Below are 15,501 nucleotides of genomic sequence, written 5' to 3' on the forward strand. Positions count from 1 at the left end.
TCCTTATACATGATCTTTGTACATACATACAGATGCAAAGGTTTTTCTAGAGTACATAGCAGGAAGCAGAATTTTTGGTTAATATGGTTTGCACATTAAAAAGTGGTTGTACCAATTTATAGCCACCCCAGCAAAGTATACCTTGATATTAGCAAACTTCTTATTTTTTGTATCTCTAAAAAATGGTATGTCATTGCTTTTTAGTTTGCATTTTCCTGGTTGCTATTGAGTATCTTCTATGTTTATTAGACATTGTGATTATTCTCCATTGAATTGCCTATTTATACCTTTTGTCTATTTTTCTACAAGGTTATTCCTTTTCCTTCCTTTTCTTCCACTGACAGTGTTCTTTGTTTTATTTTTTCTTAATTGTTCGAAAGTTATAAATTATGTTTCTCTGTTTGTAAATATACAGTGCCAAAATATTTACCACACATATTTAAACATATTTTTTGTAAGTATCTAGAAAGAACCCCCAACAAGATGAGAAAAGATACTTTTACTTCCCTTTACTTTCTCCTCCCTTCTCATCTGAGATTTTATTTTTATTTTTTATTTTTATTTATTTACTTTAAAAAATTAATTAATTAAATTTATTTAATACACATAGAGCTAATTCAAGTAATGAGATTTTATTTTTAGACTGTTACTTGATGTTTTTGAGGATTTACTGTTTCTTTGTATATCGTTGATTTTTGTATTCCACTACTTCCTCTTGGAGTGGTTTTTCTTTTTGCTGGAGTATATCTTCTAATATTTCTTTCAGATAAATTAAAAAAATAAAATTCACGTTCTTGCCCAGTGGAAAATCAGCCTGTATTTTTTCTTCTCATTGGAATTGGCTGAGTGTAAAATTCTAGACTCCAGATAACTTCCTCTTAGAATTTTGCAGATATTATACCACGTTCTCCGTGTGTTCATTGTTGCTGATGAGAAGCCTGAGGCCAGTCTGATGCTTATTTCTTGATAGGTAACCTATGCTTTTCTTTTTCTCTAGAAGCTTTTAGGGTTTTCTTCTTATCCATGTTATTCTTAAATTTTACTACACTGTAACTAGGCATGTGTGCATGCTTAAAATTTTATTTTGTTTGACATGCAGTGTACCTTTTCAATATGAGTGTTCACATCTTCAGTTCTGGAAGAATTTTCTAATTTATTTAGATGGCTATTTACACTTCTGGCTCCTCTCTCCATACCTCTCACCCTTTCTGTAATACTGTCCATCTGCTTGTCCTTTTGTGCTGCATAATGGGAGAATTGTTTACTCTCTACTTTGCCCTTCAGCTATTTCTCCAGCTACTGAATTTTCCCTTCTGCCAATTGATTTTTAATTTCTGAAATCTCTAGTGACTTTTTTTTTTAATGACTGAAACACGCTTTTCCATATTGGGGTTCACCATATCTCTAGGGTACCTAGCATGACTGACTTTCTCCTGTAAACTTCCCGCACTCATTGCTTCTACTTGGGGGCAGCTGCAGCAGTTGTTGGATGCCGTGCCTGAGGTGGGAGGGCAAAGGTAGGATGTGGAAAGTTTATTCCTCTGTGCTTCTACTTGTTTTCTTAACCAGTGACCCTGTGGCTTAGTGGAGGGGAGGCCCCACCCTGCCCTGCCATCCACCCCTAGTCTCAGGTTAGCCCAGCAGCTTCCCTGTTTTGTGTGGCACATACTCATGTGTCTGTTGGGAACTGTGCTGTTTTTCTTTCATTTAATTTCCCCACTTTCTCTTGTTCAGGAGTTTCTCATTGTTCTTACCCACCAACAGTTATACCTTCTGATTTTCCAACGTGGTTCTGGATTTTTAAAAAAATGAACCTAATTTCTAGAGATTTGAGATGAGAGGGGGAGCCTTCAGTTTGGGGCTTAGTCATGTATTAGTTTTCCTCTTGATGGTTTCCCAACTTTGGTTCTTTAAGAGAAGTTAGGCAGATTGAGCAGTAAATTATGCTACATTGTTGAATTTAAATTCTGTCTCTGAAATTCCATGTTGGAGAAGTTGGATAATATCCCCAAGTCTTCAAGTTAGATGTCTTGTTTAAAACATGGATTCGTGGTCAGTTGGCCTTTCTTTTAGGTCTCACCCTCAGCAAACTTTTAAAATATACCTGTTGTGTTTAAGTCACAGATTCATGGAGTTCATCGTATTTCCACCTTTTTTTTTTTTTTTTTTTTTTGATGAAACTTGTTCGCTAACTCTAAAAGTAACTCATAAGAGTATGGTCTTGTGTATTTCATCACTGTAAACCCAACAATTTGCCAGTAACTACGGCCATTGCATTTGGTTTGCAACTGGTAATATTTTAATTTCCATAAAAAACAGCTATTGGGATTTCATTCCTTTATAAGGTGGGCTTTCTTTAAAAAATTCCCCTTTTAGTATCTCATCATGTAAGCATTATATGATGAACAAATTCTTTACATTTTATAAGCAAAAATATCTCCTCCATGGTGCCTGATGTATTCCTTGAACATAACAGTCACTTGATTAATGTTTGCTGAATTGATCAATTAATTAATGCATGATCCACATTATATTAGTGATCAGATTGAAACAGATTTTTGATATAATGGTGCAGATATTTCAGTTAAGTAAAAATAACTGAAACATTTATATTATTCTAGCCAAATTATTCCGTATTTTAGCACTTTGTAGTTACCTTTGAAATGCCTGTCATCATTGCATTTTGAAAGAATCTCCTTTCTTCTTTTTCCTCTGCCCTTAGCGATTGAGCGAGCATGGTAGGCAGGGCTGGGAAGTTTAACTGTGCCATTTCCGATCCCATTAACAGCACAGTCAAAATGTCTCACAATATTTTTCTAACAGCCCCTCCTGCTGTGAATTACTGTAAATTTATTCATGCTGTGAAACATGTTGTGGTCTGTTTCTCCACCAGGTCCTTTTTAACCTTAGAAAAACTTTATTAATTACCAGGCAACAAAACATATTCATGTAAAATTTCCACATTAATCAGAAAAAAAAGGGGCGCTATGAGCAGTGGTTCTGAAGACAGAAACTGAATTACAGAAGTATTAGTGAAGAATGGTTATTTTTCCAGAGTGTACTGACTCCAGATAAAAGTGTTCCTGCTACTTTTTTTTTTTTTTTTATAATTTTATTATTTATTTATTTATTTATTTTATTTTTGGCTGTGTTGGGTCTTCGTTTCTGTGCGAGGGCTTTCTCTAGTTGCGGCAAGCGGGGGCCACTCTTCATCGCGGTGCGCGGGCCTCTCACTATCGCGGCCTCTCTTGTTGCGGAGCACAGGCTCCAGACGCGCAGGCTCAGTAATTGTGGCTCACGGGCCTAGTTGCTCCGCGGCATGTGGGATCTTCCCAGACCAGGGCTCGAACCCGTGTCCCCTGCATTGGCAGGCAGACTCTCAACAACTTCACCCCCCTGCTACTTCTTTTAGTGTTTTTCAATGACATTATTTATAACATTGTATATTCTAAATTCTTGTACTCAATTCCTGTACATTTGGTTGATCTTCAGTAGTTAGGTTTGCAGTACAAACCTTTCAATCTTTTCCCCTGGCTGGATGGCATATTAAAGAACAGTGTACTTTATACTTTAATTTTTTTGTACTATAATTATGATTTAAATCTCTGGAAGAGAGTTTCTTCAGGAAGTGTTAATAGTGGATGATACGCTCTGTTCTAAGCAGACAACAAATATATTTAAAAGGCAGTATTCTTTTGGGTCAAATCAAAACAATCCCTCAACCCATTTTACTGGTAACTAGCTACCGTAGAACATGCTAGCCCCACAGTGAATATAAGATGGCAATTCAGTTGAGGGTTGAATGTAGTTACTATATAAAACACCCTTAATGGTCCCATGGATTGAAATCAGCTTTGCCTTTGGTGTCTTTATTTATAATGACAATTTCAATTTTCCACTTTTCCAACCTTCAAACTTTTAATGTAGAGCCTCCTTACAACACATCGACAAAATATTATTTATGTTGGGAAAGGTTGGTTCACAGGTGCCCAGGAGGAGAGGCCTGTTTCCTTGAGGTAAACTGATTTTAATAATTTATTTTTAAGATTTACTTTTGGTTTCCACTATAATTTGTAGTATGCATGTCTGTTTAGCATATTTGTACATACTCCTTCTTTTGTTTTAAACCAGGAAAATAGGATAGTAATTCTGTTTTGTTAGCATTCACGGAAGATTAAAATGAAATGCTGTATTAATACTCCATGTATAAATTAGATTGGTAAAAAACATTGTTTTCCTAGCATCTTAGCTGGATTGATTTTTTTTTTTTTTTCTGAATAGCATATACAAAGTCTAGTTTACTGCTTTGCTTCCTTTTATTAGAGATCAGGTTTTACCCACTAAAACACAGCAAGCCACACAGTGGACCAGTGCTTTTCTTTATCTTTTTAGAAAGGCAAATAAAGGCATTTTTCTAACCTGCCAGCTACTATTCAGATTTTTGTGTTTAGAAGTTTTGTGGTTGCTGTCACTGTCATGACACGGCTCACACAAGCCTAGAAGCACAGTTTCCCATTTGAGCTGGGAAAGTCACTTTGCTAATTTTCTGTCATTTTTGCAACCAGGTGTAAAGCAGCTACTTCTAAATAGGTCAGGCTCATTCTGGCTTCATTCCTGGTTGTGAAATATATATGTTTAGGGGACACAAAAATGGGAAGATATGCCAAGAAGATAGAAAGTGAGTGGAGAGAAGACAGAGAGCCGACAAAAATCATAATTTACTTGAATATTTTTATACCCATGGATGATCCAATAAGAAATGAACAGAGCTCAGGCTTACTAAAATGAGGTGAAAAAGAACACAACTCAGGCCTACAGATGGATATTGAAAAATAAAACCCAAACTTGACTCATCTCATTTCTTGCAAAGCCAAGTTAATATTTCAAAAAGTTTAGAGGTTAGTTTTCCTCAATTATTAAGAAGGGAGAAGGTGCATACTTTGAATTAGTGATCAAAGGGCCTAGTCAATATGGTCAACTTTCAAGAAGTGTGCACCAGTGGATGGAGCAGTGTCAGTGGCTGTTGACCTGGATATGGTTGGAAAGTACATACCAGCTAGTAGACCTCAGCAGAAAATCATCAACCATTCAGTGAAAAGGCTGACTTTCTTTAGACCAGGGCTTCCCAAACTTTAATGTGCATATGAATCACCAGCAGATCTTGTTAAAAATAGTGCTTCTTTTCCAGCAGGTCTGGGTTGGGGCCTGAGAGTCCACATTCTAACAAACCCCTTGTTCCGTAGACCACACTTTGAGTAGCAAGGTTTTAGACAATGGGTGTTGGACTATTCGTTGGGTTTTTGCTTGTACAACTATTATTCTTACACCTGACAGGAGCCTGAGCAATCATCTAGTCCACCAAACTTTCCCCACTCTATGTTCTGTGCAACTCTAATTCCTTGAGATGCTCTGTGTAGGAAAAAAAACCCAAGGTTAAAGAAAAAAATATATAAAATTCTGTAACTCTGGACGTTCACTGTGCACATTACTATGCTGAAAGCTCTAAGAATTCCTGCTCAAAAAGAACCATTTAACTTCCATTGATCTTATGATCTTCAAGGTTGTTTGAGTACATACTATTTCTTTGTGATATCATGTTATGGCTTTGTTATTTTTGCTTGAAGTAATTTGACAGAATATTGGATATACACATGTATAAATTCAGATGTAAAATATATTTAAAGCTAAATATCCATATTGATATTGGTAATAACATTAATAGCTAACGTTTATTAAGGACTTAATATGCACTAGACCTCATCTGAAATATTTTCCATATTATCTTATTAGGCATCCTAAAAGCTCTAGAAAGTAGATGTCGTTAGTATCCTTATTTCCAGTTGAAGGAATGAAAGCTTACCAAGCATCATGAGTAAACAACTAATGAGTAGGGGTTGGCTTTAACCCACATCTGTCTGTCTAGGACCTTAACCCATACACTGATCAGCTGCGTCCTTTACTGGGCTCTTCCATGCCTCAGAGGTGTCTGTCTGTCCGGGCAGCTTGTCTTCTCTGATCTCCAACGAGGTTTCCCAGCGTGTAAAGGAAGACAGCTCTGATACTTAAGTCAGGATCCCATTACCATAGTGCTAGAAGCTCTTGGAGACATTGCTGAGCTTTGCTCTGTACTTGTGCTGATTTCAAATCTTATTAAGCCAGGAAGTAGTGCCTGGCAAATGGTTTATCCTGCCTTGGCTATTCATGCTCCCCAATTCATTTTTATTGTGCTAATTAAACCTCAAGTGGTATTTCAAGTACAGATTGTTTTTTCCATTATTGAATCTTTGGCCAGCCTATTAATGCTGTAGAATTAGCGTGAGTCAGATGCTTACTCATTTGTGGAAGACTTTACATTTCAAAGATCTAGACTTGGCCAATTTTGCACAGATTCCTTTGGAAACTGCTATGACAGGGTGATACAATTTCTCTATAAATAAAGGAGACTCACTCTTCTCTCACAGATAGACACGTGATTATTTTTTTTAATGAACCAAATTCCTAGATTATGGATATGTATTGGTATTTATAGTCTGTGCCAAAATGGATATTACAGTCTGGGAAGGTAGTATATTGTAGTGGTGAACATCTTGATCTTTGAGTTCAGTTCCTAGGTAGTTGGGCAACTTTGGAAGATGTATTTGACTTTTCCAAAACTCACATTATTTTTTTCTAAATTTTTAAATTTTTGGCTGTGTTGGGTCTTCGTTTCTGTGCGAGGGCTTTCTCTAGTTGTGGCAAGCAGGGGCCACTTCATCGCGGTGCGCGGGCCTCTCACTATCGCGGCCTCTCTTGTTGCGGAGCACAGGCTCCAGACGCTCAGGCTCAGTAGTTGTGGCTCACGGGCCTAGTTGCTCCGCGGCATGTGGGATCTTCCCAGACCAGGGCTCGAACCCGTGTCCCCTGCATTGGCAGGCAGACTCTCAACCACTGCGCCATCAGGGAAGCCCTCACATTCTTTATTAATTAAATGAGGATAAATACTTCAAGCTTGGTTGTAAGGATTAAATTAAATAAAACAAAAATGTAAAGTACTAGACAAGAGTTTCTGGTTCAGTGAATGCCCCATAAATGTTATTGCTAGTACTATAATTAAGCAGACATTTTTAGAAATGTTAATCATGTAAACTTAGGCTTGAAGGAAAAAATAAACTACATTAGATTTTACAGGGGAGATTAAGATTATAGCATAGCATTCTCTGCTGAGTCTCTCTTTATTTTAACTTCTTTTCTGCTTAGAATTTCCACACTTTTAGATACATTTACAAAAAGTGGAAGTTTACACCATCGGTTTATATTCGAGATGACAGGAAGGGTGTCACCAAGCTCCATTGGTAGAGTCTGCTGGTGGGGGAGCTCATACCTCCAGAGCAAGCACCATGGCAAGCCCTGGCTCCATGGTTTCTCCAGATTCAGCCAGATAAATCTATAAATACAAGAGAATGGGAGAGGAGTCAACAAAGCTTTATGTTTCTGTAGTTGCAATTGGAAAGTAGATGGATGAGTCGTGACTGACTTAAAGACTGAGAATGCTGGTTACCAAGTTGGCAATGGGGAAAGCCAAGAGGAAAGCTTGGTGTATATTGCAGAACTACTGCAAGGCTCAGGAAGTAAGAGAACAGGTAACACCGAACACAGGAGAGTGGTTGAAAGATTTTTGTTCCATACATCTCAGGTGTAAAAACTGGAAGTTTGTTCTCTAAAGAGGATAAAACAAAGGCCAAGAGGAATTCCAGGTAGAGTTGAGGCTGTGAGAGCCATAGAGAGAATGATGGATTTACATACAACTGAGTTTTGACACAGATATCCTCCAATTTTTGGAAGTTTTCTTTACACCACTTTGCTTTTCTGAAAGAAATCGGAAGAGGATTTTTGCTTCTCCTAAAAAAGGTGAAAAGCAAAAATAACGTTCAGCGTTTGTTTTACGTGGAGCTGTTTAGAGGCAGCCCACATCCCAAGCAGTGAGGGGGCACCACTAAGCTCCTTCCTGGGAACTACACTCGGCATCTCATCATCACACCGTCATAGCTTTGACTGTGTCTGTGAGAATCTGTGCTTTATCTTGATTTATTCTGTGCATCTGTTAGAAGGAGGTGTCCTGAGGTAATTACTTCTTTACTTTATGTCATTTCGTCGTACAGAAAGTTTCATAGGAACGTTCTGCGTTCTGATAGCCAGGAAAACCTGTGTTTCCAGCCTTCTTCCTCTTCCAAACAGTACACTGGAAGAGAATTATCTGAATAATTTCATCAATCCCATCCCCAAAAGGATTTAATGATACTGACACCAGGTGGTACCCATTACAGAGGCCAGTAATACTGCCCTAGTGATGCTGACAGTTAATAAATGTGCAATGCTTCTATTACTCCACTCTTTTTTTTTTTTTTAATTTATTTATTTATTTACTTATGGCTGTGTTGGGTCTTCGTTTCTGTGCGAGGGCTTTCTCTAGTTGTGGCAAGTGGGGGCCACTCTTCATCGCGGTGCGCGGGCCTCTCACTATAGTGGCCTCTCTTGTTGCAGAGCACAGGCTCCAGACGCGCAGGCTCAGTAATTATGGCTCACGGGCCCAGTTGCTCCGTGGCATGTGGGATCTTCCCAGACCAGGGCTCGAACCCGTGTCCCCTGCATTGGCAGGCAGATTCTCAACCACTGCGCCACCAGGGAAGCCCTATTACTCCACTCTTAAAGATGAAAGAACAGGGACTTACCTGGTGGCGGAGTGGTTAACACTCTGCACTCCCAATGCAGGGAGCCTGGGTTCTATCCCTGGTCAGGGAACTAGATCCCACAGGCATGCCACAACTAAGAGTTCACATGCCACAACTAAGAAGCCAGCGACCCCCAACTAAGGAGCCCCCCTACTGCAACTAAGACCCAGTGCTACCACATAAATAAATTAATAAAATAAAATCTACATAAAAAAAAAAGATTAAAGAACAGCAAAGGATCACCAACTGTTTGAGAAAAGCTTATAATATGAAAGACAAACACAAAACAGAGAGAAAGAAAAAACATTGCAGAAACAAAGTTGATATAGACAGAAGAAAAATTCACAAGAAATTATAATTAATATTTCATAGATATTAGAGATCAGCAGAGATATTGCATCCATGAAACAAACACATGGTGTTAAAAAAATAGAAGACCATTCAGGAACAACAACAAAAAGCGTTGGAAAAACTAAAAGTATGACAGAAATAGAGCAAATAGACAAAAAGATGGAAAATAGGAGAGAAAAGATTGAAAACGATAGGCCACCCAGAAGGTCCAGCCTCCAAATAATAGGAGAGCTAAGTGGTGAGAGAAAGCATTACATCATAGTTGAATTGGCATCATTTTTTTTCCCTTTCATAGTGGTACATATCACAGTGTTGTGTCCTATAATTAAAGCTGTCTTAAATTTGATAAAATATGATAACTATTACACACAATGGTTCAGCTGTCTGTAGAGTTTATGTATTTATAGTAAACTTTATTGTACATTTAGACAACAAAACTTCATAGCAGATGGTAAGATATGAAGACAGTATAGTGTGAGTGTGGTATGGGCATGTGGGGAGAGCTGGCTTTCTGTGTGAACATGAGCCTAGCTCTCACCTTCCAGGGTGAGAGGTCAGTAGATAATGTTAAAACAGAAAAAACAAGAAGTAGCAATATAAGCATGATATTTAGTGATATAGAGATCAATACCCAAAGAAGTTAAAAGAGGTGAAACGAGTGCTTCTGGGAATAGGAAATAGTGCCACATGGGTACTATTTTTCCCATAGTAGTTTGAATATTTTTCTTTCTTTTTTTCCCCTGGGTTTGTTGTTGTTTTTATATTTTCTCAGTTTTATTGATATATAACTGACATACAGTACTGTATAAGTTTAAGGTGTATAGCATAATGATTTGACTTACATACGTCATGAAATTATCACAATAGGTTTAGTGAATATCCATCATCTCATATCGATACAAAATTAAAGAAATGGAAAAAAGTTTTCCTGTGTTGTACATTATATCTCTAATATTTACTTATAACTGGAAGTCTGAACATTTTGACTACCTTCATCTAACTTCCTCTCCTTCTACCCCCCCAACCTCTGGTAGCAACAAATCTGATCTCTTTTTCTATGAGTTTGCTTGTTTGTTTGTTTGTTTTTGAAGTATAACTGACCTACAACACTCAGTTTCAGGTACACAACATAGTGATTCAGTATTCTGTACATTTCAAAATGATCACCATGCTAAGCCTAGTTATGATATGTCACCGTACAAAGATATTACATAGTTATTGACTATATTCCCCACTGTACATTTAATACCTGTGTGTATTTTGCAACTGGAAGTTTGTATCTCTTAATCTCCCTCACTCATTTCTTTCCTCCCCCCACCCCTCTCCCCTCTGGCAACTACCTGATTGATCTCTGTACCTGTAACTCTGTTTCTGTTTTGTTATGTTTGTTAATTTGTTTTGGTTTTTAGGTTCCACCTATAAGTGAAATTATATGGTATTTGTCTTTCTCTGTCTGCTGATTTCATTTAGCATAATACTCTCTAGGTCCATCCATGTTGTTTCAAATGGCAAGATTTCATTCTTTTTTATGGCTAATATTCCACTGAATATATACATCACATCTTCTTTATCCATTCATCCACTGATGGGAACTTAGGTTGCTTCCGTATCTTGGCTATTGTAAATAAGGCTGAAATGAACATGGGAGTGCAGGTATTTTTTCTGATTAGTGTTTTTGTTTTCTTTGGATAAATACCCAGGAGTGGAGTTGCTGGATCATATGTAGTTCTATTTTTAAGTTTTTGAGGAATCTCCATACTGTTTTCCATAATGACTGCACCAATTTACATTCCCACCACCAGTGCATGAGGGTTCCCTTTTCTCCACATCCTTGCCAACACTTGTCATTTGTTGTCTTTTTGATAATAGCCATTTTGAAAGGTGTGAGGTGATATCTCAGGGTGTTTTGGTTTGCACCCTGATGATTAGTGATGTTGAGCCACTTTTCATGTGCCTGCTGGCTATCTGTATGTCTTCTTTGGAAAAATGTTTATTTAGATCCTCTGCCCATTTTTTAATTGATTCTTTTTTTTTTTTTAATGTGGAGTTGAATGAGTTCTTTGTATATTTTGCATATCAACTCCTTATCAGACATATAGTTTGCAAATATTTATCCCGATCAGTAGGCAGCCTTTTCATTTTGTTGATAGTTTCCTTTGCTGTGCAAAAGTTTTTTAAGTTGGTTGGAGTTACATTTGTTTATTTTTGCTTTTCCCCCACTTTTCTGAGGAGACATATCCAAAAAACCATTACTAAGACCAATGTCAAAGAATATACTGCCTATGCTTCCTTCTGGAAGTTTTATGGTTTCAGGTCCTACATTTAAGTATTTAATCCATTTTGAACTTATTTTTGTTCATGGTATGAGGAGGTAGTCCAGCTTTGAATCTTTTGCATGTAGCTGTCCAGTTCTCTGAATACCATTTTTTGAAGTGGCTGTCCTTACTGCATTATATATTCTTGCCTCCTTTGTAGTAGATTAACTGCTCATATAAGTGTGGATTCATTCCTGGGCTCTCTATTCAGTTCCATTGATCTATGTGTCTGTTTTGGTGCCAGTACCATACTCTTTTGATTACTGTAACTTTGTAATATAGTTTGAAATCAGGGGGCATGATACCTCCAGCTTTGTTCTTCTTTCTCAAGATTGTTTTGGCTATTTGGGGTCCTTTGTATTTCCGTACAGATTTTAGAATTATATGTTCTAGTTCTGTGGAAAAACCATTTGTATTTTGATAGGGATTGCACTGAATCTGTAGATTACCTTGGGTACTATGGTCATTTTAGCAATATTAATTCTTCAAATTCATGAGCACCATATATCTTTCCATCTGTTGGTGGTGCCTTCAATTTCTTTCACCAGTGTCTTATGGTTTTCCAAGTACAGGTTTTTTACCTCCTTAGTTAGATTTATTTTTAGGTATTTTATTATTTTGATGCAATTGTAAATGGGATTTTTTCTTAATTTCTTTTTCTGATAGTTCATTGTTAATGTATAGAAATGCAACAGATTTCTGTATATTAATTTTGTATCCTGCAACTTTATCAGATTCATTGATGAGCTCTAGTAGTTTTTTGGTGGTATCTTTAGGATTTTCTACATATAGTATCATGCATCTTCAAACAGTGACAGTTCTACTTCTTCTTTTTCAATTTAGATATATTTTATTTATTTTCCTTGTCTGATTGCTGTGGCTAGGACTTCCAATACTATGTTGAATAAAAGTGGTGAGAGTGTGCATCATTCTCTTGTTCCTGATCTTAGAGGTAGTTTGAGTGTTTTGTATAACAAGTTTTGTAGAATTATAGACTTTTTAAACTATGTGACTATGCATTTTGATTAAAAAAATGCATATTTTGAAAAAGTCACCTAGATCATACCACTGGCTTCAAGGAGATTTTTTAAAAAATAAATCCATTTCTTATATCTTGCCATGGCATGCTCCTTACATTGGGAAGCTTAATTGTCATGGAAGTTGTCATCAGATATTAGAGTTAGAAAATTTTAGAGCTAGATCTTCTAATTGAACAGTGTAATTTTACAGAGAAGAAAACACATTGAGAGAGGAGAAATGACTCACCCAAGGTCACACAGTACGTGCCAGATTTAGGGTCTAGGGTTCCTGACTCCTGACCCAGTGTTCATTCCAGTTAACTGCACTGCCTCTTGATCATTTGTATACACTTCATTGCCCTGTCTAACTCAGAGTATTAGGGGGCTGTTTGAAACCCCGTGAAATATATAACATTGCTCTCTATTGGATGCTGGCAGGAAGGAAGGGTTCTGAAGAAGTCACACCAGCCACTGAAAGCCAGATCTTTTTGGGAAGTCCTCTATCAATGGGTGGGAATACCATGAGACATATACTGTATAAGTCTTGCTATAGTGTAGTTTCAGTAATAAATAATAATGGCTTTGTCAGTAAGGACTGCATTGTAAGAGAAGGATTTATGCATAGTATGGTGAAGATGACGGGTCAGATACCACTAGGTGGGCAGATTAATTGCAGTTTAATGGCCTTTGAAGATGAATTGCCTTTTCTGACCTCTGGGTTCCTCCTGAGGGTCATAGTTCCATGGAACACAGCTGTTGGGGTGAATATAGTCCTAAGCAGAGTTTCTGATACCAAGGGAGGGGCTTGCTTGACTGGCAGGACATGATGTATTCTGAGACCCACCTTCATGTTAAAAATACTATGAGTAAAAGCAGTATAAACCTCCAAATGGTGTAATAGTTTAATGAAGTGATAGCATTAATAAAGAGGAGCTGGCTTTTGAAATATCAAAGTATAAAAATGATGCTGTCCTGAAATATTAAGAAATGTTTATAAGCATCAGAATTTCATCTGATAACAAATACTTTCTCAGGGTTTTTCCAAAAAAGAACTTTTCATTGGAATAACAATCCATATAACTTTTTTCATCATATCATATATAGGGTGACCAATTTTACCTATAATATTTAACTATGATTTATATAGCTTTGAAACATTCTAATGCTGTTATGGTTCAAGCTTCATGTCTTTGAAAAATGCTTTGAAACAGACTTCCACAGTTGGACTCTTTGAAAATGTAGGTCTGATTTTTAAACCTATATTTCAAAATCATAGTTTGTCTCTTTCAAAATCTAGTTCTGGTAGTGAGTTAGATTTATGAGTTGTTTAATGCAAAAAATGGATTTATGCAAAAATTGTAGATGCCTCCCACCCTTTTGTCCTTGACTATAAAAAATGGAAGAGAGGAAACAGGGAAAAGTAAGATGATCTACAGATAAAATGACTATTTATGTGCAAACAACTGGATTGATAACTGTAAAACAGAACAAGAGCTAGAAGACATAGCTCTATAAACTAGTGGGGTTTTTAAAAATAAAAGGTTACTCTGCAATGATATTTTTAAGAAATGTGCAAGATTTATTTTCAGATCTCATCACATATCTTTTAGTTCACATCAAATCTGTAAAGCTCATCAATCTGGCACTTTTTCAGATCAACATAAATCAGTCTCGGAAAGTAAATAATTATTGAGTTTGAAGCAGAAAGAGTTTTCAACTTGTTGCTGTTATTTTGATAATGCATCTAACTATCTGTATATGTCTTCCTTTACTTTCCTTGCTGCACAGGTTTGCCATCAGCAAATTTGGCTGCACCTAACCTCACTGTGGAGGAGGGAAAGTCTATCACATTAACTTGTAGTGTTGCAGGCGATCCAGTTCCGAATTTATACTGGGATGTTGGTAATCTGGTTTCCAAGCACATGGTAAGGCTTGTGTTTGACTGTGCGTTCATAGAGATGAGAGTGTCTCAGAACTTGAGATTGTATTAACCTAGTGAAAATCATTTAATATTTTATAGGGCCACATAGAGAGATTTACAATGAGTTTTTGCTGTGCATTTACTTTCTAACTATTCTTACTTAACAAAGACTAATGCCGGTTGCATTTTAGTTATTTATACCCCATAGATTGGAAAGTCTGTAGGTCTCTAGTAAGCTTTTTATGTCACTGTGAGCAAGGTGAGTGACTCTCCTTGTGGTCTTTTCCCTCGGAGGAAAGTAGATAGGAATTCAAGGATTAAATCAACTTCACACATTAAATAATTGAAATCTAGAGAAATAGAATAGCTTCTGATTTACTCCTTTGCCTAAGCCCGATTAAGCTAGAAACTTTTTTCTAATGTTATAGATGATTTTCTGCAGTTAGGGGAAGAAACCCCAAATCTTGTTACTTTGGGTCCAGTCCTAATCAAGATTATTTTTGTCTTGTTAATTCATTTGTAGAATGAAACAAGCCACACACAGGGCTCCTTAAGGATAACTAACATTTCATCTGATGACAGTGGAAAGCAAATCTCTTGTGTGGCAGAAAATCTTGTAGGAGAAGATCAAGATTCTGTCAACCTCACTGTACATTGTACGTAATCAGATCGGCATGTGTTTTTAATAGCAGATGATTGTGGATACACCTACATTTGTGGTTGGGGCACTCTGGGTGCTGCTTTAGTGCATTAAAAAAGTACATGCAGTGTTTTGTGTATCCTTAATTAAGAAATATTATCAGCCCCTTTCACTTGTCGTATTTCTTCTAATCTCTCTTGTTCATGCGTTATCTTTAAGCTTCTTTTTCGATTTTAAACATGTCCTCTTGTGCCTTCCCCTGTCTTGTCTTGATAGAACATATTTTGAGCTGGTTATCCTCTCTTTGTTAATAAGTTGTAGTTTAAATTCTGATAAACCAGTTTCTAAATTTTTTTTCTCTGTAAAAACAATATGAACCTTTCAAGTTGTGATACCTAAAGTACTGAGCTGGCTGTTCACAAACACCTAATTATACTGTTGATACAAAAAAAAAATACCCCATTTGTTTGACATCAAGCTTCTGTGGGGAATTGGAGGAGTCCTACTTAAATGACTGAAAATTATTATCACCTGCAAAAAAACTTTT

General features: G+C 36.8%; 1 protein-coding gene across 12 annotated transcripts in view; it reads left to right on the plus strand.

Moving 5' to 3' along the window:
* The window catches only part of NTRK2 (neurotrophic receptor tyrosine kinase 2), a 411,119-nt gene that overhangs the window by 42,962 nt on the left and 352,656 nt on the right, over nt 1-15,501 (plus strand). For all 12 annotated transcript variants that reach the window (XM_082469619.1, XM_082469620.1, XM_082469622.1 and 9 more), the window contains 2 exons: nt 14,182-14,318; nt 14,838-14,970. In XM_082469619.1, the coding sequence (XP_082325745.1) occupies nt 14,182-14,318; nt 14,838-14,970 (270 nt within the window). The remainder of the gene's footprint in view (nt 1-14,181; nt 14,319-14,837; nt 14,971-15,501) is intronic.

Source organism: Balaenoptera physalus (genome assembly GCF_965194825.1).
Source record: "Balaenoptera physalus genome assembly, chromosome: 7".
Lineage (NCBI taxonomy): Eukaryota > Metazoa > Chordata > Mammalia > Artiodactyla > Balaenopteridae > Balaenoptera > Balaenoptera physalus.